This window comes from Carassius auratus, chromosome 27, assembly GCF_003368295.1.
Source record: "Carassius auratus strain Wakin chromosome 27, ASM336829v1, whole genome shotgun sequence".
In the NCBI taxonomy this organism is placed as follows: Eukaryota; Metazoa; Chordata; class Actinopteri; order Cypriniformes; family Cyprinidae; genus Carassius; species Carassius auratus.
The window spans coordinates 8442291-8465097 of record NC_039269.1 but is presented as its reverse complement, the minus strand read 5'-3'; the positions used below and the strand labels follow the sequence as shown (position 1 = coordinate 8465097).

Sequence of the window (22807 nt, the reverse complement as noted above, 5' to 3'; positions counted from 1 at the left end):
ACTGGGTCTGTAACCAAGGTCTAGTCAGATTCAAAACAGATTCATAAGAGAACTGAAGAGCAGAATGCTAGCGTACTGCACTCACTGCACTATTATATACTGTTTCACATAGCTCTCAAATTATTGCGTTCATAATCACTTTGAATTATCCACCAAAACTTGGATTTAAAATGCTACATTTTTGCATCTTAGAAATACAATAGCTGAATTCAGAAAAGCATACTGCTCATTCTATATGTGCAACAAATGATCAATATTCTGATGATTTGTCAGTGTAAAGCTTGTTTTTAAACAGTCTATGGTGTAAACATGAAAACCCATTTGAGTGAATTGCATTGTGGGATACAATCTTACTCAGTGTACTGTAGCTGTGCATTTTGGCAAACATAGTAGGTGCTGCAAACATGCTGCACATATGTTTTGTCATGAAACAGGACATTGCTGTAACTCTCCAAACTTCACGTTTGCTAAGAATACTGGCCTGAAGATTAATGTCAATATTCAGTTAAAATCATAGCGCCACCTGTTGGTAACAGGATATGTCATGCTTTACACTAACTCAACTCTGCACCAAACTTCACGTTTGATAAAAGTCCTGGCCTGAAGACATCTCCCAATATTAAGTTATACTCATAGCGCCACCAGCTGGCAGCAGGATGTTTGGCACATATAAATTAGTTTGACCTAGTCCTCCTACATTTACCACTTTAAATGCATATTGATCACCATTTGCTGTTTTCCTTAAGCCAAGGTGTGACATGAGCCGGGTGCGAGGGACCTTTCATCTCTGCTTGCATCTGTAATTATCATCAACATCATAGCTTTAAATGTTTTAAACATTATTATTTTAACATTTTGGTTTTCTGGCCTCAATCTTTCAACCAAAAAAAAAAAAAAAAAAAACTAATGGGAGGCAAAAGAGAGGATCAGAAAGAGAGAGAGAGAGAGTGGTGGAAGTCTGAGGAAACTACAGGACGTGTGGGTAAACTGGGTCACTGTGTTTCTCTGGATGAAGTCACTCCTGTGAATGTAGATTTATGACACTTAGAGTTTTTTTACAGACGCTAGGACACATTTCTCAATACTTAGGTCACTTTCGCAAAACTCTTCACACAGTGAGCACAACAGAAGTCTATGTGGGCTAAACTGAGGATCAGTAATCATTGCTTTGGCACAAAATGCATTCAATGACTACATCTCTCAAATTACATGAATTCTTTTCTCACTCAGACACAACAACAGCCAAACCTATTTGTACGCACAGGCCAATTTGTACATGCTTACACACTGTTTTCAAAAGTGTTAAACTTATGTTCAAAACAATAACATAATACAAAACCGAATAAGACAGCAATTTGCTACATTTCTACAGTAATGTTTTAATGAAATATATTTTAAATATTAAAATTAAATGCTATAAAACCATTATAAATATGACCATCCACATGATCAAATGTGAGTCCGAGGTGTATTGCCATAGATGACATAAGATGTGATGTGGACGAAATGGACAAGACCGAGTAGATCAGCATAACTATTGTATCTGTATCAGTGGATGGTGTGTACACAAATTCTTGTATTTTGGAACTACTCCAAATAAATAAACTACATAAAATATTGACTAATTGTGCATCATGTCTGATTCATTCTATTAACATATATTACAGTGAATTATAAACAGAGATGTGTAGCCTACTTGTTTTACACAAGAAAACATCATATAATGCTACATGTTGTTAGTGTTTTTTAGGTCATTGTTTTGTGGGTGACAAAGTGTGTTTGTCGGCTGTCGACCTTTGCTAGTGTTCTGGAAGAATGAATTGATTTGAGACATGAATGAAGTGTTTTGTAGTTGTAGTGTATTTTGAATGTGAAATGAACTGCTTTGCCAAGCTGAAAGTTGGTTAGGAGAACTGTGTGAAGAGTTTTGTAAAAGTGACCTTAGTATTGAGAAATGTGTCCTAGCGTCTGTAAAAAAAAAAACTGTAATAGTTATTATAATCTGAACCTGGTTTAAATTTGTCAAAAGATGATAGAAGTACCATGAGAAATCTCTCAGTAAACAACTGAATTAAACTTACATTTATCATACTTCAAGCTAAATGCAGTTTTATTTCATGTGAACAAAGACATTTTCAGATAAAATTCAAATAACAAAATTCAGTTGGATTTACTTCTTTGTTGTTCAAATGTGTTAAAATCTGAAAATCTTCAAAAATTCAAGGGTTAAAGAATAATAATCTTTTACTGACACCTACTGGTAACGTTGAGTTACTACAGTGTTACTATACTAATCAGTAATAATCACATCAATAGAAAAACAGATGATCGGGAAAAAAAAAACAGTGTTGGTATTACAAGCTGGACTGAATTATATTATTCATGTTTCATACACATTTTATAGTGGTACGTCAAACAGATTTAGGTTATTATTCTTTTGACTTATTTTATGCAACCCTATTTCTACAATAAGATGATCAGACCTGCTTTAAATGATGACTGCATACATTTCATTTAGTAGAATTGTTATAAAATAGCAACAACAAAAAAATATATGTCCAAGCTGCCGCAAAATAAAGTGCTTCACATGACACAGCTTCCATACAGCCCAAACAAATATATGAACATTTCAAGTAAACAAATATATGTGAATGCCATAATTGCATTAATTAAAAAAGCAGGCTTTTAATCATCTATTCACTGTCCAAGGCTCCACTTGCATTTTTTGTCTGTTTAACATTGATGAAATATTTCTGTGTGTACAGTAATTACTCTTCAGATTCTGTCTTGTTGAAAATCTCAATGATCTCGCCTTCTCTCAGCTTCAGAAACACTTGCTGGAGCTTCCATCTATTAACAAAAGAGGTTAAGATGATTATATAAATTATATATGAGACATACAAATGTGCGTTTATTTATTTAAAAAGTTGAAATCATTGTACCTGTTCATGATAGCGTCTCTGGTGGAAGTTGTGTAGAGATAACCTCCAGTCCTTGACCCGGTAACTGGGATCTTCAGCTAAAATTAATATATGTATATGATTAATATATTTCTGACCGGTAGTAGAGCCAGTGTTTCTTATGGAGGAGTGTTTATTGGTGATGCTGACCTGAGCGCTGCTGTGGTCAATGCGGTTGTGTCGGTCAGATAAATGGATATTGTGTATCTTCAGAGGAGGAGCGCCCAGACTGGCCATAGCAGAGGAATTATTGTTCAGCTGTTCAATGGCCAGACGGTAATGCTCTGATTTTGCAAAATTCTCTGAAAGAAGCAGCACACAAATCACACAATGTTTAACAGCTTCCAGATGCTTTAATCAGCCTGGACTTACTCTGCATGAGGTAATACATCATAGCACAGCCACCGCCGGTCCCCACTGTCACAAACACTGTCATCTGCTGCAGGAGGCTGGTGGAGCGGCTCATCCTCACTTCACACAGAGCAAATATCTTTAGCCTGGAGGAAAAATCTATAAAACGGCAGTAATATAAAAGATTTAACTGACCAAATAATATAAACGGAATATATTAATTAGTGCTGTCAAATGATTAATCGCGATTAATCGCATCCAAAATAAACGTTTTTGTTTAAATGTGTGTATATGTATTATGTATACAAACATATGCATGTATATAAGAAAAATATGTTGTTTATATATTAAATATACTTATATATAAAATATAAGAATAAACATATATAAATGTATATACATCTAAATATTCTCAAAATATATACTGTATGTGTGTGTACCGGTATATATATACATACAGTACACATACATATATTATGTGAACAAAAACTTTTAATTTGGATGCGATTAATCATTTGACAGCACTAATATGAATACATTTTCCCCATGATTATACAAACCTTCAGATCTTAAAGTTTCTGCTTCATTGTTTGAAATTAATTTTATACACAAATGTAAATTGTGCCCATGTATTTTCTGTATTTACACACACACACACACACACCAAACTAAGGAATTTGAAAGATATTACTTCCATGGGACATTCTCTAAAAAAGCATGTTAAAAAACAAAATAAAAATTAATACCAGTCAATTTAGCATGTTACATTTATTTGACTTTTTTTTTTTTCTTATTTTACAACACTGAATTCGTCTAAAAGATTACTTAAGTTATTGTCAAAATGCACTTAATTTCACAGAATGGAGCCTTTATTCGTTTATACATCGACATCAAGGTCCATTCATAATAACAACTCACCGTCATCTATTATTTCTTTTATAAGCAGAAATCAAAATGACTTTGTTATGAAACTAAGAGCAGCGCGCCAAGGAAGCGGCCATGTTTAACTCTGAAAAACTTTATTCAAACATCGATAAACATAAGCTAAAGAAACACATTGTAAACACTTAGCCTGCGATTTAGTTCATAAATAAATAATGGAGATGTTAACGCTAAGTATTTATGTAAAGTTAATAACTGCTGATCATTCTGAGAATCCGTTTATTTATCGCCTGTATCGGTCAACAACAGAAACACGTGCGACCGCAGCGTGTGATGTCAGACGCACGCAGGTTACGAAAGAAAAAAAAAAGAGTTATGAAAGTTGTTTCTAGTGACGCCGGATGATGTCCTTCATCTCTTTTATTTCGCCGCAGCTGCTGTAGAGATCCTCACCGACGGCTCTGTGCGCATACTAACAGTTACATTCAGAGGTGAGAAGATTTATATCCTGCAGATAGAAAAAAAGGACTTTATTCGTTGCGTAATCTCATATTAATGCGTTTTCTACGCGTTCTATTAAACGCGATGCAGATGAATTTAGTCAAAGTGACGCTTTTGGTTATTTAATTAACATCAGTATTAAAACAAAGTTATAAAAGTGGAAGCAGACATGCATTGTTAATATTTTGCTTACCGTTTGTGATTAGGAAATGTTCTTGTTAGTTACAATACATAACCAACTCTGTCTCTATTTTTCTTTCTGTTCCTGCTGTTTAGTATTGTCAGAGACAATGGTATTGTGGATATATACTTTGTGAATTTTCTTGTTTTCATTTATTATGTCATGGGACAATAAATATAATCATAAACATAATTAAACATATTCACATTTGTAAATTACCATCATGTCAGGAAAGTTTGTGATGTTTAAATTGAATCAAAATATTTTATATTTAAAAGCATGTACGTTTATCATTTTATCATTAATTATTTGCTCTGCTCAGTAACTGCACAAATAAAAATTACTTAACCACTTTTGCAACTGTTTTTTTCTTATATCTCCCATTTTCCCAGTATATGGTTGACTAATATAACCAGGATTTGTACATATAATATTCAGACAAAATACTTTGGTTGTCCAATTCAAATATGGACTTATTTTCTGAATTAAGGGTGAGTCTAGTTGCAGCTCAAACAAGCCGTTATCAGACAGACACACATGCAGACACACCAAGAACTTCAGTTCCGTCTGTAAACTTCTCAAACCAGTTTCTCAGAAAAGTGCTGCTCTTCCATGATAGTGACTTGTTATAACATCATCCTTATGGGCAAGAACAGTGTATATGTGGATTTTTTCTAGAGCTTCTGCATTTCCATCGTGCCACACAGCATATAAATCATGTTCAGATCAAACATGTAATGAATGCTGATTCTCTGCTTGTGCATGTTGTTTCTGCAGGAATGATGTTGGGATCAGTGGTTGTTGGTGTCGGCATTGCAGGAAGTGTGAGAATGAGAGATTTGCTCGCTCCTCTACCATCCAGCGCCGCTGAGAAGTTCAGCATCAGAGGCTTTGTGTCCAGGTCACTGCATCTTCAGACATTCATACAGACACTTGATTTATTAAGTCACAATGGTATTAATGGTATTAACACAATGGTTTCTTTTGACTTCACAGAAAAAAGAAATGTCATTTTATAATTTGTGATGATGATGCCCAAAATGTTGCTTTGAAATCACAGGAATAAATGACATTTTTAAATATATTTACATAGAAAACAGCTATTTTAAATGGGAAAGACATTTAAAAAATTTCCTGTATTTGCTGTACTTTTGGATCAAATAAATGCAGGCTTGGTGAGCAGAAGAGACTTCTTTAAAAAACATTAAAAATCATAGTGTTTGAAAGCTGGTGGTTTTCTGGTAGTATACGTATTTTTTGGAGTATAAGTCGCACCTGAGTATACGTCGCATCAGCCCAAAAATACATCATGACGAGGAAAAAAAACACATATAAGTCGTATGTATGTAGAACCAAGAACCAAGAGAAAACATTACCGTCTCCAGCCGCGAGAGGGCGCTCTATGTCTCCTGTGTAGACTGTAGGAGCACAGTGCAGCATAGAGCGCCCTCTGGCGGCTGAAGACGGTAATGTTTTCTATTGGTTTATTTCTCTTAGTTCATTTCTCTTGGTTCATGTCAAATTAATTTTGATAAATAAGTCGCACCTGACTATAAGTCGCAGGACCAGCCAAACAATGAAAAAAAGTGTGATTTATAGTCTGGAAAATGCAGTATATACTTACATCTATCTCAAGTTCTGCTGGTGATCTGTGCTTGTTTAGGAGGACTCTTGAAGATCAGCAGGGTGTGAAGCAGATCTCTATGATGGAGGCGTTGAGCAGAGATGACATCCATGTGGCCTTCATATGCACTGAAAACACTAACCATGAAGAGCACATCAGGTGACACTGACTTCCTCCTCACACAAGACTGAGATGATCACGTTTGAGTGTCTTCCCTTTAAAACCATCGTCTCTCCTCGATCTCAGGCAGTTTCTGGAGGCGGGGAAGCATGTGTGTGTTGAGTATCCCATGACCCTCAGCTACACCTCTGCAGTGGATCTGTGGAATCTGGCTCAGCAGAAGGGTGAGTTCTGTCCTGTCTTCTGGGGATGCATGAGAAAATACTTGAAATGGTAGAAGTTTTTCTTTATTATGAAGCAGTTAAATAGTATGATTCTGCCTTCAGGGGTTGAATGTTTAACTTCTGTATGGTGTCTTCAGGCCTGGTGCTACATGAAGAACATATCGAGCTCTTCACTCCTGACTTCAAACAGCTCAAAAAAGACATCGCTGGGAAAACGCTGGAGGAGGGAACGCTGCACTTCACAGGTAGTGACTGAATTATATCTTTTTAAAGGTTCTCACTTGGGTTTTTGAGTGATGGTGATTTTTTTTCTTTTCAGGTGGACCCCTGAAGGCAAATTTTGGGTTCCCATCTTTCAGCGGGATTGCCAGACTGACCTGGTTGGTTGATCTTTTCGGGGAGCTGACAGTAACTGCAGCATCTCTGGTGGAGGAGAAAGAGAACAAATACATGAAGCTGACGGCACACTTCCTGACCGGCCAGCAGAAGTGAGCAAACTGAGGCCACAGACAGCTGATTTACATTGAAAAAAAATAATTAAATGTATTATTTTTTTAATATGTACATCAATCAAAATTAGCTTCTAATGTATACATTATTTTCTTCCATTTAAATGTAAATTTATTTTAATTATATTCTAGATTTTTTAATGGATAGCTTTGAGATTTTTGAGAATTTTTTGAAATTTTAGATTTGAGGTTAAATTATAAATGAACGTACACGGAAAATGTATATTTTCAGTGAAATTGGTCACTATTTCCCCAAGTTTCCACATAATATATAAGAAAATAAATAAATAATAAGAAATGTATATATATTGTTTGCAGTTAACTAGTCATGCAGAGTGAGACATGAATTTTAAAACATATTCTACACACACATTTTATGAAGAAAATCGTTTTTACTGCCATAAATCTGTGAGATTTTCATCTGTCACACAAGTTAATCCGAGTACTTTCTGACGCAGACCTCTGACTTGGATTGAAGAGCGAGCTCCAGGACTGGGCCGAGCCAAACACATAGATCTTCGCTTCCAGGACGCCAGCATCACGGAGCTTCCTGCAGGTCAGCGGGAGCCGGTCGGGCTGTTCATGCAGGATCTGGTGCTGTTCGGCCGGAAGCTGCAGGGGGAAGTGTCTGCTGCGGAGCTCCAGGACGAGAGGAGTAGGATCTTACACTGTCTGCAGCTGGCGGACCGCATCCAGCAGCTCAGTGAACACACACAGGCCTGAAGCTGAAGCTGTCCACACCATAAACCACACAGAACTGTGGTGTAGAGACAGAGAAGAGTGAAGGATCATATAATTGAATTTATACATTTATTTTCATTAGAGTTTTTTTCAACAGTGAAAATCAGTTTGTTGTTCAGTTGCTTTTTGTGGTAGCTTGTTACCACAAAGGGAATTTTTTTTTTGGACTTTATATTTAACAATTTGAATCGGATGAAAGTCTGAATTGTGAGATAAAGAGATTTGCTACATCTTTGGGTATTTATCCCATGGTGGAAACCAGCTTTAATAGCTTTTCAACTCTAAATTAAAAAAAAAAAAACCATAAAAGTATGACTTGAAGTTTGTTCTGTTCTATAATCTCTTTTCTTTTTTAGACCTTGACAGATATTTTTGGTGAAATATTATTTTTATTTTATTTTTTTGTCTTGAAATTGCAGTGATTAAACAAGGCAATGTAAGAGTTTCAGAGTAAAATCTGATTTGGAAATTGAACTAATAGTTTTGTTTAACTAGTGGGCAACATCAGGATTTGCAGTAACAGCACATTCCTTTATTGTAACCTGTAACTCATAACTTATCGTTTTTAACATGACATTTTATTATTTAGGAGAAAGGGATGATTCTTGTGGACTTTTTTTTTTTTGAGTTTTGTAAATCAGTTGGTATTCAGTATGTGACTGATACAATGAGTTTTGTTTTAGTACATTTAAGACAGACGAACCTCCGGTGATTTCAGTCACTGGTGTTCATACAGGCTGGAGCATTGCTACACATTGTGCACTTTTGTTTGGTTTGATATTATGTCATTCTTATATTTAAGTTGAATATTAAATATTATATTTAATCTGTGTATTAAGTGTTTAAACTGGATGAGATCTGTAAGCAGTCATACATGCTTTGAGCAAAATCAAAGATTCTCGTATCATTCATGCAGTAGTAGGTTTTTTATCTAACCTTTTTTTCATATCTACGTTCTCTCTGGGAAAGCACTGAATGGAGCATAGACTTATCAGAGAATGCTATTTGCATGTCAGAGAAAGGAAATGTTGTGTTTGATTTGTCTTCCTGTTTACATTTTTGTGTTTTCTGTTAAACAAATAAATTGTGCATGCTTTCTGGAACTGGTTTTGTGTACAATTGCATTGTGATATTTTATAAAAACAAATTGTCCTAAATCAGCACAGTAATGCAGAATAAAATAAATAAGGTCATCCTTTCCATAATTTAATTTTAGATATAACACTACTTAAAATGTATATTTGTTTTGTATTTTGAAATTAATTAAGTGTAACATTTTTCATATTACAGAACTGTTAGGTATTTTCATTCTCTAAAAATGTAGAAGCAATATATATATATATTATATTTTTTTTTTTCTTAAATCAGATTTTTTTTCAGTAACACTACTACTGTACATTTAACTATAGTACTGAATATCACCAAACAATGAGCAGTGTTTACAAAGTTGATTAATCAGTTTCTAATTAATGGTAATTCATGTAATATAAATTAACCATTTATTTTGACCTGTATTTATAATAACACTAATAAAAATTTAAAAAATAAAAATTTATTCTTCACGTCTGCATCTGTAAAACTTTTGGTTTAGGTTCAGACATCAAGAGTGAAAGCAGAGTTTACATTTTTATTCACACAAAAGAAATAAGTCCTAATGTCAGTAATTTGAGAAGAACAGGGCCATATTTCTCAGAAGTTGTGGTACGATGATGGTCATGTGCACTGATCCACAGAAATCAACTAACAAACAGATGAGAGAACGTGTCTCACACATACACAGTAAACTGCATCTACGAATTAAAATCATCATCGCTGACTGCTTGTTCCATGTTGGACAGTTTTGATTTCTGATACACAAGTAGCTTCAAATAAATTATAATAAATGTTATAATTCAATCTAGAAAAAAAAGGTACATTGTTTACTTGGAAAAAAAGCAAAATGGGGAGCTTCAAAGAGTAACTGATTCGGATCTGGATGAAAGTCTCTGGAATGACTGAGAACGGAAGTACTCATGCTCATCTTCATCATCATCATCATCATGACTCGTGTTAAGATGGAGAAGTCGTAGTTCACAGAACTGCAGCAATCTGCAGTCAGTCTTAAGTTTTTAACCTTCAGCTGTCGGTCAGATCTTTCTGCTGGCTCTGTCATTTAAGCCAATACACAGATAAAAAAACATTCCTCCTGGGTGACCATGAGACCTCAGGGCATTCTGGGATGCTTCTGGAAGTCAAAGCGATGTGGGTTGATGGTGACTGGGTGCAGTGGCTCATGTGGATTTCTGTCGATAATGAAGGGTCAGGTCTCCACCGCTCTTCCAGATGAAATGCTTTACAGTCCTGAGGTCCATGTTTGCATCCAAAAGCTACAAACAACAGAGAACATTAACAATAGAGTACAAAGGAATTTAGTTGTGTTTACTAATTCAGAGCACAATGCTAATTATATGATCCTGCCTGAAACATTCAGCGCAGCTGAGCAATAATTAAATAGAAGTGTGTAAATAATGTTAATGTAGCAGAAAGTCCTCAAAAATGTGTAGCAGTGAAGGATTTACTTAAGTTTATATTCACACTGTCTACCTAAGGTTTAACAACTTTAACCCTGGGTTAATCAATGTTTGACACTTGTAATCTTATTATTAAGGGTTACTGGTGTCACGAAAGCTGTGTGAATGTTAACAGCCAATCAAATCTAAATAACGGTCACCTCATTTAAATTGGTTTCAGCATCTGAGGAAAGATGTTGAACAGCAAACAATAAGTACACTGAAGAGATGGGTCTCTAGTCATTTTCATTTGTCTTGAGGAGGTCTAACCTGATCTAAACACATGAGCTCAATCTTCTCTTCGGCTATCACTGCCACGTCTTCCTCTTTCTCCTGCTCTCCCAGTTTGTCATTGGCTGAGGAGCTGGTGGTCTGTGACTCTGTGTCGAGGTTGATGATCTTTTCGTAGACGTGCTCCATCACTTTCCGGACCTGTAGCATGTCGCTAGCAGACAGACGGTCCCTGAAAACAACAGAATCATGCAAACATTGTTGCAAATTTGCATCCAAGTATTGGTTTTACACTTCAGATTGCATTTGTGTGATAAAATGTGAACTGTTAAGCATAGCCCTTATTAATGATTGCTTTTCCATTTTGTCACATCTACAAACACAGCATACTTTTTGAGTGTTTTGGCCCCAGATGATGAATGAGGTTGGATGTAGAAGGGGATCTTGTTGAATTTTGGCATGTTTTTCTGTAGCAGGAAAGAAGACAGTCAACATACAATCGCACACATAATGAGATGATTGGGGGATCTGAAACACTCACATCTACGGTGATATCAATAACCCACTGAGGAACGGTTTCATTCAGTAACATGGACTCCGTCTCTCCTCCAGAATCACGGCACAATAACCTGCAATTGGAAAGATAATGAATGTGACTTATAATGAAGACAGGATGAGTGTAATGTCTTCATCAGTATTGGACGCTGTTATTCTGACCGAAACAATGTTCTTCCTCCTGCTTCCCCAAAGATGACAGGAGTGTGTGGAGGAACCTGGAAGTAGCCGTTGCCCTTTTGAATTCGATTCTCCTGTTCACCGTTCACTGAAGAGAAATTCACACAGAAAATGACCAAGTCAGATACCAACCGCAAACCACAAATTCTACTGAATCACTGGATGAGAAGTAGACAGCTAAATATACTTTAAACAAAGCCATTATGCTTTAAAAAAAAAGAAGAAGCTCTGAAACCACTAATAATTGCATGCATTCATGTGTATTAGGAAATCCCAGAATGCACTGAAATAATTCTGATTATCTATAATAGCAGGCTAGAGTCAAAGAAAATGTATTCACTACTGAAGAGTATTAACAGAAAATAATTTCGGAATAATAATAAATATTATTATTATGGCCTTATTAAAATATTCCTTTGCAAAAATTCTACCATGGTTGAGTTCGCTTTCCTCCTCTTCCACTGGGTTTATATGAGTTCTGGGCCAAAACTCTAACAGCGCCTGCAGGAGCAGCCCACCCAGATTCACTGAAACACACAAATACACACAGAAGAGTTATTACATAATTCTCACTACGAGCTAATATTGTAATGTTTAGAAAATGAATGACAAACAAACAAACAAACATACACACACTGTATCATCATCTTGTTTTCTACATGTTCAAAATTTTTTCACATCAAAAAGGTAGAAGTAAGAAAAAAAGAAAGAAAAGCTAAATCTAATGCATTTCTAGCTTGATTTAAATGTGAAGTGTGTCATTTCAGCACAGCTCATGGCACCAAATAGATTTGCAAAAAAAATACCTACAATTCTTAAAATAAGTTACTAAAACATGAAAGTCTTTTTTGCATCATATATATATTCAGCTAACATAAACCACCAGAAGAAGGCATTACACTTAGGATCGGAGCCGTCTGGGCTTGTAAAACCAGCATCTTTAGCTGCGACCCACGCCGCAAAACAATCACTTTCATCCAGCGTGATGGTCAGCATCTGAAAAACAGCAAGAACAGACTTAACATTTATTATCTGTCAACTTCACCCTCATTAATAATCGAAAAACTAGATGCTAAAACTCACCCCAGTCTTGAGATCTACAGAAAACCAGTTCGGCACATAGACCATCTTGAACCTCTTTTTAATTTCTTCATCGAAGTCCACTTTACCCAGGTCTTCCCCCTTACATGCCTATAAACACAGAGCAAGATTACAGAACATTTGGACTAAAGATGCAACCAAAATTTCTCATGATCTGCTCTTACCTTGAGGACATCCCAGAATGCCACACTGTTATTGGAGTCTTTAGTGAGTATGTGCCTCTTGTCATTGAGAATATGACACTGAACAATGCTGGTGCCTCCTGAAATTGAATTCAAACTCTCGATCAAAGATTAAAACGACATCGAGGACAGTCTAGCACATCTTGATCAAGTGAGTAATCAGTCATTTAACGGAGGCTTCTATCCAAAGCAACATGTTCTTTTATAATTTGCTCATGGCCCACACAGAGATCGAACCAGCGACCTTCTGGTTACATCCCTGAGTTTTAACACTCAGGTGCCTGCTCTAGAAACACAGACGCTCCTTCACCTTTGATGACCTGCTCTGGCTGTGTACACAGTGGAGTTAAAGGAGCACTGCAGTCGTTGTCGTAGTCTCCAGACGCTCTGAAGTTCTGCATGCCCTTTAGAGACTGACAATGGCAAACAAAGAAATACAGACAGATACACAAGTTAAAAGTAGAATGATCTTTTTTCTGTTTGAATACGGTTTCAAATTTAATTGACTCCTTTGGTGCAGTTGAATTTTCATCATCATTACTCCATTCAGCGTCACATGATCCTCTAGAAATCATTCTAATATGCTGATTTTCTGCTCAGAAAACCTTACCAATGTTGAAAACAGTAGTGCTGCTTCATACTTTAATACATTTTTAATGATTCATTCATTTACTTTGTCATTTTTGATCAATTTAATGCATCCTTGATGAATTCCTTTCAAAGAAAAAAAATCTTATTGACCTTTTGAACAAATAGTGTATTATTATTATTATTATATATAAAAAAGGTTGAATAATAGCATGCATATTTTAAAGTGATAGTTCACCTAAAATTCTGCTATTATTGCTCACAATATATTCAAGAACTTCTTTGTTTGCATACAGCCAGAAGCTGCTAAATGACTAAATGTAAATATATAAAGAAGGAAGGGAACTTTTAAAGTACTTTTATGGTACTTTAGTCCTTTTTGGATCTCGACAGTCATTGCCCTCATTCACTATCAAAGTAAAAGAGCAGCCCGGACACATTAAAGGTGACTTGTTTTGTGCTCAATGGCAAAAAAATAGATTATTTGACCACTTTAAGAATAGAAATCTCTGTAATGTAACTCACCCATTTGTTTACAACCGATTTAGTTGTGGACACCCAAATTGCTTGAGGAGGATCAGCTGTTTTATCCAACTCCATCTGCACAGAAAAAAAAAAAAAATCAACACCGTAAGAGCACTTTTCTTAAAGTATTGAACAATTATATTTGATGATGACTTCGCTACTATTTTACCAGCAGCTCAAGCTCACCGTCAGGATGGGAGCTTTCTCTTCACATATGAGCACACGTAAGTCAGGGTTACGCAGATCCGTGCAGTAGATTTTTCGGTCACGTCCTCCAGTGTAGATGTGCGTAAAGCCCTCGTTCACCTGCAGCGCCCATACACCCTCGTCGTGGACCCGGTATGTGGCGATGCATCGCTGCTGACCCAGAGACCACAAGCGGATCGTGCCATCCGAGCTACCGGAGAGACACTAGACAGAGAAACACAGCAGGTTTAACATGTATCATGTATCATGTGTGACTATGACTGTTAAGACAATTCTGTTCACTTTTTGTAGTCTGAAAAGCAAAAAAGATACGATAGCTAATGTTTACAAACCTAATCCAAATCATATTCTTATTTAATTTTGATATTTTGGAATGTGATGCACATGTGATCTCCATATTTCTGGCGCTGTGTTAAAAGTCCTACCTGACTGCCGTCTCTGTTCAACAGTAATGATTTGACGTTGTCAGTGTGGCCTTTCAGCTTCATTAGTTTAGCACATGTTCGTGGATCCCAGACCCTCAAGACCTGACATGAAAAAAGAAAAAAATATACATACAAAACATTTCCATTAACCAAAGCCTTTTTATTTGAACCTTAAGTTGAAATGATCATTTTACTTCCTTGAAACACGAAACCATAAAAACTTCCATCCTTGAAACGTGAAAAGGAAAACTAACCTTCTCTGTAGATCCTGAGATGATCACAGTTCCTGTCTGATTCATGGCCAGACTGTAGATGGAGTCCTTGTTTCCACTTAGTGAGGAAGCTATCACAGAAATGATGGATGCAATCAGGGTTATGAGACTTAACTAAAACTATAACATTCTGAAATAAATTAAATACTGAAATAACTAAAACTACAGTAAATTAAAAATTAAGAAAAAACTATACAGACATAAAAAACATAAGCTAATAAAAATCTCAAAGACAACAAAATAACTAAAACTACAACTAAAATCAAATTGCAACTTAACACTGGTACAATACTGCATTCACTTCGGAAGAAATCTGTTTTCACAATCATCTGCTTAATAACTCGCTTCAATGACTCAAAAATGCTGTCAAACAGAATGACTAAGAGAGTTTGCTCACTGGTGACTGTATTATTGGAGGCGGTCAGAGCGGTCAGTGTGTTCACATCCCACAGGAAGATCTGTCTGTCCAGCCCAGCAGAGGCCACCAGCTCCTTGTCCTTTGCATATGCTAAAGCTTTGACGTAGTCCTGAAGAGTGAATCACAATCGACACAATCACTTCAAATCTCATTATCATATCGCAAACCAAATGCAAGAACTTCATCTAAATTTCAAGCTTGAATTTGACTGCCATCAAAATAAAGATTTTAAACCAAATTAAAGTAACAAACTAAGATAAATACAAGAAATGTACCTTATGTGTCCGTAACGTAGACATGCAGAACCCTTTGTGTGCATTCCAGACTTTCACGGTGGTGTCCGAGGAGGCTGATATCACTGCAACACAGAACAATCCACTCAGACTGGCTACAGCTCAGAACAGATTTGACGAGAATCAAGCATGAAGTTTCAGTAAAAGACGCACATGTTTTTCCATTACAGCAGAGGATGATGTCATTCACCCAGTCCGTGTGATGCTCCATTGAAGCGATGTAAGGATCCTGCTGCAATAGAAAACAGCTCTCAGTTAGAAACATTTGATCACAGAGAGACAGAATTGACAAAAAATTTTACTATTCATTTGAAATGAAATTGCTGATGACGTATGTCACTCCAGTGTTGTGAACGCACTCACAACAGACCCAGAAGAGAAGACAATGCTGAATAAATAGGGCTGTGCAAAAAAATCGAATGAGATTTTCATGTGCATCTCATCAGTAAAGGCGCTCCTGTGATTAGAAGTACATCTCCAGCACGTGCATTCAGATCAGGGTTGCCAGATTTTCAAAACAAATCTTGCCCACTTGCTTCTCAAAACTAGCTCAATTGCGTTTCCAGGAGGTTCCCCGATTTTTTGCACAGCCCTATGAATAAAGTAATTTTTGTTATTTTTGGACCAAAATGTATTTTCGATGCTTCAACAAATTCTAACTGACCCTCTGATGTCACATGGACTACTTTGAAGATGTTTTTATTACATTTCTGGACATGGACAGTATACCGTACATACATTTTCAATGGAGGGAATGAGAGCTCTCGGACTAAATCTAAAATATCTTAAACTGTGTTCCGAAGATGAATGGAAGTCTCCACGGGTTTGGAACAACATGAGGGTGAGTCATTAATGACATAATTTTCATTTTTGGGTGATCTAACCCTTTAAGTGGAAAGTGTGGTCGCACGGTAACAAAACAAGGGATTAAGTGCATTAATATTTATAAATCATGCAAAATGCAAGTTGTACTTTGTGTTGATTGACACTCCATATCCTGATGATGGAGTCTCGCCCAGCTGTGAAGAGTCTGTTGAGAGCAGGATCCAGCTGAAGAGCGTTCACACCGTTACGATTGTACTTCTCCACCTCATCTCTGATCACATAAGAAACCTGTACACACATCATCATTAATGACTCTAGTTTATTAAACATCACTGACTGCTTACAGTCTACCAAACTACGTTACCTATTTACTATCAATTCATAAAAATGACATATTATTAGATTAGATGTGCAGACAATTGTACTAAAATAACAAATTTAATGGCATGAATATATACCTGCACAGTGGTTAAAAATGACTGAATGCATGACATATCATCACTGTATTATGGTAACACCGCCATACCTTTTGTAAGGCGGAACATGTTTCGTTTTGTAAATTTGATATACGATATATTTGACGACACGTTCTTGAGCCGTAAACGTACTATAAATTCAATAATACATAGTTTTAAAGTTAACAAACACTATCTGTAAATGATTACCTGGACTTTCCTCCGTCCAGCAGCGTTCTGCCTGTGAAGGGTCGCCATTTTGCATGTTGACAATCAGTGAATGCGTCACTTCCGGGCAATATCCGGAATTCGCTCCTGGGTTTGTTGAATCTCTCACAAGAGGTCACCGTTGAGCATAGATATATACACTATGTATTTATGACTGTACATTTGAGATAAACCGTAATAATTATACTATAAATTGAAAACTAGCTACTGGTGCAGAAAGTGGAAACTGGCTTTTACATTTAAAGCAGTTCAATTGGCTGTGCACACGACATAAGTTCAAATATATGATTATAGCCTACTGTATAATTTAAAAAAGTGTGTACTGTGATATGTACAATGTTTTACAATGGGTCTCTCTTCTTAGTCCTGCAGACCTGGAATACTGTGTGTCATGGGGAGACATCCAAAATGTGTGTTGCCTTATCAAACTACAGTGAAATACTTAATAAAAAAACACTGGCAATAACTGGCCTACATGCATGACATAATCACCACCATATGAACAAATCCTATTTGATCCTCCAATTCTAACATAAATAGCCTCTTCTGGTGTGTGTGTGTGTGTGTGTGTGTGTGGGGAGAGCAGCTAACAAACAAGGCCAGCACTTGCAGAATATAGAGCAACAGGCAGTACATTGCCACAACTTTTAATGAAAGTGAGGATAAGGGTTAAGATATGTTTTAAACTTAAATGTCATGCATTTAAAAAAATCTCTTTGCAGTTGAAAGCTTGTAGCCTATGTGTATTTTCCTTTAAACAAGTTATCTTGCTCAGTTTACATGTTGTCTCTGTTAAAGCTAAAATGCACTTAAACATTAACACATTCACATTATATGGATTTTTATTTACTCTAAATTATTCACACATCTCTTACACATAGATATTATGTATGTATTCTTGTGTATATATGCATAAAAAAGGAAATCAAGCAAGTACATTCACTTAGCTTTATTCAGATTTAAACCATAAGACAATTTAATAAAACCTGTAAACCCACACTATGCCTATAAATAACCATGAGTACAAATCAAAAAACATTTTAATATGTATATGCAACAAGTGCCTTCAAACTATTAAAATAATAACAATTAGGAAATCATGCTGTGTTTTCATCTCTGGTAAAACAAAACAATTAATTTAACGTTTCCCACTAGCTTTAACAGCCACCTGTTTGTTTCTATTTCTTTTGATATTAATGATCAACACATGTACAGTAAAAGAAAAACTCAGCAGCCTTCACAACAAAATATAACAGCATTCATATAAACTTTGCCAGAAACAAATTTCAGATACAAAACAATGTGCTGCATCAACCTGTTCAGAAACATTACAGTGTGAAAAAATATATCAATATATCATGTAAAAACAGGGAGCTGACAGAGTGCCATTTGTTTACTTTTCCATTACATGTATATTTATCCAAACTCTCCAGAGGTTCCATTTTTGTTTACCTTTTCCATTCATTTGGATTCTCACCATATCCTTGGAATGTCTTACTGGAGTACATTTACAGATCTTTCTGGAATCACATTAATCCACAAATGACTTAAGCTGTTCACTTTTTTAATGTGGCTTAAGGCTGGTTCACACGGCAGGATAATTGGGCCGATTTTAGCCCCGATTCAGCCCTTCCGACAATCTTAGGATGCTCCGATTATCGTAAAATAATCTGATCAAATATTCCTGCCGTGTGTGGTGTGTTAAGACTAATCTCCTCTGCTCGGAAGAATGTCGGGACCGCTCCGATCTCAAATCGGGGATATCCAACATGTTGGATTTATTTTGCCCGATTTCTTCTCGTGTGTGGTGTCCCCCGAGGACAAACAATCACGCAGCCTGTGGACTGTGGCGTGTAGCCAATCAGAAAGCGAGGTGACGAGGCAGTGATAGTACCGGGAAACAAAATCAAAACAGCCGGCGTATATAATATAACAAATACAAATAAAGTCGATGGGCATAACTACATCCACAACTGCAGTCCACCAGAGTACATGGAAACTAATATATGAACGTTTATTTCAACAGTTATTAATCTGTGTAGTACGTAACAACATTTCTATGAGATAAAACAACAACTTATCTCCATATCATGATATAGCAAGTATAGTCCATGCTCGCGTCGTCTCCACCTCTTTGACCATCGCCTTTTCTTATTTTTCTTATGTTTTTTTTTTCCCGTTAAAAACAAAGCACAAACTATGGCCACTGCATCCTCTTTGTCCGCCATGATTGTTTACTCTAAAGTCACGTTTGATCTCGAGGGATTTTGCGAGATTTCCCGTCTGACCTGGGAATGCTCGGGAGTCAAATCGGTTCGTGTGTGATGTGTTGATATTGCCGTGTGGCTGCACACCACACACGGAGCGACCAAAACTGTTAGACCCGTGATTTTTTATCGCCGTGTGTGGGGTCTCTCAGGTTTGGAAAATCTGCCGACAATTTTAAAATCGTCCCGTGTGAACCAGGCCTGACACTCCCTGTGAGTTCAAACAAACCAATATCCCGGAGTTCATGTACTCAAACAGTACATTGACTGAATAATTTTCATTTTTGGATGAACTAACCCTTTAACATCAGGGACACAACAATAAAATCTGGAAATCACAAATTTTCCTGTGACTCCATGGAAAATAATTCACAATTTCATATTTTGTTTTTGACCCTATGAACCGTTGGACACGTCTAGGCATGAGACAGGAAGCGCCATGCTGCAGCCAGTCTTGTTAGTAACAGGAAAAACTTGATGATATTGAGTTGTTTGAGCTCAAATACATAATTACAATAAGATAGGCCATTAAAAAGTACAGTTTACTCAGAATTCTTAAGTAATGTAAAGAAATGACACATGTTTAAGTAATACAAACACAATTTGTTTGAGTAGAAACTACTGATTGGACTTAAAAACACAAGTACATTAAGAAATGACATGAAAAAGTTCAGTTTACTCAGAATTGACAAGTAATTTCAATAAATTAGAAACATTTAAGTAATATGAACTCAATTTCTTGAGTTGAATTAAAATCTGGGTTTACAGTGTGACATCCAAACATCACCGTCCCACTGGGACCTCCAAAACTGTGACAACAGTGACAACAAAGAACAGCATACTGAAGCGAATGACAGTAACAGCAGACAAAGGGCACAAACAGACAGCACACAGACTCTACAACATCCTCAGATTATTATTATATATATTTTACTGTATGTGTAAATTTGTTATAAACTTTTGATCTTTAAAAAGTAGTAAGTCTTGTTTGCCAGACACATACATTCAATGTTTAAATATCTGTTACATATACAGTATGGTACTGCTTACATTATTTCACCATCTGTACACAAATGTAAGTAGTGAATGCATGTGTCCGTGGCTGGGGCTGTGTCGGTGCGGTAATGTGAGCCAGTGTGGCTACAGTGCCAGGGCTGAATTATTTTGTTATAATATAATCATTCTCTCTGTCGGATGTTTCTGTAATTTGGCCTCTCTGCAATCCCTCCTCCCTTCTCACTCCTTTTCATTCGTTTCGCTTCCTCCTCCCTTCTGTGTTCTCTCTCTCTACTCTCAGTAGTCTTCTTTCTATCTCAGTGTCTACACACATACACACACTTGTATATTTCTTCAGGAATTCAGATTATCAGAGGAGGACAGGGGCTATAAGCCCAAAGATTATTGAGTTTAGAGTGACTGAACTGTATAGTTCGGTTGAGAAGTGGTCTCCTTGGCCAAGTGTGCTCCTAATATGTCCAGAACTTCTTGGCCATACTTCCATTTTATATAACACACAGATGTATTCTACATCCTAGCAGGAAGGAAAACCCTTTGTTTGCTAGACATTCCTACATGATGTAGTATACAATTCTTATTGGATAAACCACTATACCACCCCTTGCCACTATATAATGTGTGAATAATAATAATAATAATAATTCCTTACATTTATATAGCGCTTTTCTAGGCACTCAAAGCACTTTACATAGTCAGGGGGTATCTCCTCATCCACCACCAGTGTGCAGCATCCACCTGGATGATGCGACGGCAGCCATATTGCGCCAGAACGCCCACCACACACCAGCTTACTGGTGGATAGGAGACAGAGTGATGAAGCCAATCAGCAGATATGGGGATTGTTAGGAGGCCATGATGGTCAGAGGCTAATGGGCGAATTTAGCCAGGATGCCGAGGTCACACCTCTACTCTTTTCGAAAGACATCCTGGGATTTTTAATGACCACAGAGAGTCAGGACCTCGGTTTAACGTCTCATCCGGAGGACGGTGCTTGTTGACAGTATAGCGTCCCCATCACTACACTGGGGCGCTAGGACCCAGATAGACCACAGGGTGAGCACCCCCTGCTGGCCTCACTAGCACCTCTTCCAGAAGCAACCTAGTTTTCTCAGGAGGTCTCCCATCCAGGTACTGACCAGGCTCAGCCCTGCTTAGCTTCAGTGGGTAACCGGTCTTGGGCTCCAGGGTGATATCTCCCACCTCCCGAATGCATCTCTGGAGCTCTTTGGGTTCTTCTTTACCTCTCACCAAGGCTCTTCTCCCCCGATAGGTCAATTTGGCCAGACGGCCAGCTCTAGGAAGGGTTCTGGTCATCCCAAACATCTTTCATTTAAGGATTATGGAGGCCATTGTGCTCTTAGGAACCTTAAGTGCAGCAGAGATTTTTAGTAACCTTGGCCAGATCTGTGCCTTGCCACAATTCTGTCTCTGAGCTCTTCATGCAGTTCCTTTGATTTCATGATTCTCATTAGCTCTCACATGCACTGTGAGCTGTAAGGTCTTATATGTGTGTGGCTTTCCTAATTAGGGCCCCGTCCACACGGAGACGGAGCTTACCCCAATCCGATCTTTTTTTTCCTCGTCTCAAGAAATATCCGCGTCCACACGAAACCGCATAATGATGTAGTATACATGCCAGACCAGTATGTGGCGCGGTAATTCTGCCACAGAGATACACTAAAAACAGAGAAGAAGACTTGGACTATGCTTATAAACCTTGCGCATGGTACACAAACGAACATGGAACAATACATTTATTAATCAGTGTTAATGTTAGTTAATAAAAAGAAAATCGTTCAGTGTTTGTTCATGTTTTTGTTGCTGTTACGTGACGTAGAGGTGTCTGACTAGGGGGGAGCCGTGGGCTGATGACGTCATCGTTTCAGAAAATATACGGATTAGCCGTCCAGACGAAAACGCAAAGACGGCGTTTTCAAATTTATCCACTCTGGGACCCGGTTAAAAAAAAAAAAACGGTTTCACCTCATGAAAACGCCGGATCCGTGTGGACGAAACGCCTGTCCGATAAAAGATTTGTGCGTATTCACAGAAACGCGTCTCCGTGTGGATGGGGCCTAAGTCCAATCAGTAAAATAAAAGACAGCTGGATTCAAATGAAGGTGTAGAACCATCTCAAGATGAGCAGAAGAAATGGACAGCACCTGAGTTAAATATATGAGTGTCAAAGCAAAGGGTCTGAATACTTAGAACCATGTGATATTTAAGTTTTTCTTTTTTAATAAATCTGCAAAAATGTCAACAATTTTTTTTCAAAAGGGATGCTGTGTGTACATTAATGGTACAATTTGTAAGATATTTGCAGTAAAATATCTCAAAACCACTAGGCTAGTGTTATATTTTGTCCAGATGATTACTAACAATATCTCTAATGTTTT

General features: G+C 37.0%; 3 protein-coding genes across 6 annotated transcripts; 1 reads left to right on the top strand and 2 right to left on the bottom strand.

The window, feature by feature from the left end:
* Positions 1-2088: 2088 nt before the first annotated feature.
* On the bottom strand, positions 2089-4382 carry LOC113045343 (cytochrome c oxidase assembly factor 1 homolog). 2 transcript variants are annotated; one of them, XM_026205677.1, is made up of 5 exons: positions 4230-4382; positions 3333-3470; positions 3111-3262; positions 2943-3019; positions 2089-2850 (listed from the first exon to the last, which is right to left on the bottom strand). In XM_026205677.1, exons 2-5 carry the CDS (start codon positions 3424-3426, stop codon positions 2769-2771), a joined length of 405 nt encoding a protein of 134 aa, XP_026061462.1. In that variant the 5' UTR covers positions 3427-3470; positions 4230-4382; the 3' UTR covers positions 2089-2768. The 2 variants fall into 2 exon arrangements, with proteins under 2 accessions (XP_026061462.1, XP_026061463.1); XM_026205678.1 differs by having other exon boundaries at positions 3333-3431; positions 4230-4308.
* A 133-nt stretch (positions 4383-4515) lies between these two features.
* LOC113045342 (biliverdin reductase A-like) lies at positions 4516-9199 on the top strand. The gene is made up of 7 exons (XM_026205676.1): positions 4516-4684; positions 5653-5776; positions 6539-6658; positions 6746-6843; positions 6981-7088; positions 7163-7331; positions 7811-9199. Exons 2-7 carry the CDS (start codon positions 5655-5657, stop codon positions 8073-8075), a joined length of 882 nt encoding a protein of 293 aa, XP_026061461.1. The 5' UTR covers positions 4516-4684; positions 5653-5654; the 3' UTR covers positions 8076-9199.
* Positions 9200-9706: 507 nt separating this feature from the next.
* LOC113045341 (WD repeat-containing protein 48-like) lies at positions 9707-17220 on the bottom strand. 3 transcript variants are annotated; one of them, XM_026205674.1, is made up of 20 exons: positions 17110-17220; positions 16592-16732; positions 15773-15851; positions 15602-15684; positions 15306-15435; positions 14891-14979; positions 14637-14738; positions 14191-14415; positions 14005-14079; positions 13202-13304; positions 12874-12971; positions 12692-12799; positions 12508-12604; positions 12040-12135; positions 11591-11696; positions 11415-11502; positions 11264-11340; positions 10913-11105; positions 10804-10826; positions 10345-10459 (listed from the first exon to the last, which is right to left on the bottom strand). In XM_026205674.1, exons 1-19 carry the CDS (start codon positions 17155-17157, stop codon positions 10809-10811), a joined length of 1956 nt encoding a protein of 651 aa, XP_026061459.1. In that variant the 5' UTR covers positions 17158-17220; the 3' UTR covers positions 10345-10459; positions 10804-10808. The 3 variants fall into 3 exon arrangements, with proteins under 3 accessions (XP_026061457.1, XP_026061458.1, XP_026061459.1); XM_026205672.1 differs by lacking the exon at positions 10804-10826 and having other exon boundaries at positions 9707-10459; XM_026205673.1 differs by lacking the exon at positions 10804-10826 and having other exon boundaries at positions 9707-10459; positions 15773-15848.
* Between the last annotated feature and the right edge of the window lie 5587 nt (positions 17221-22807).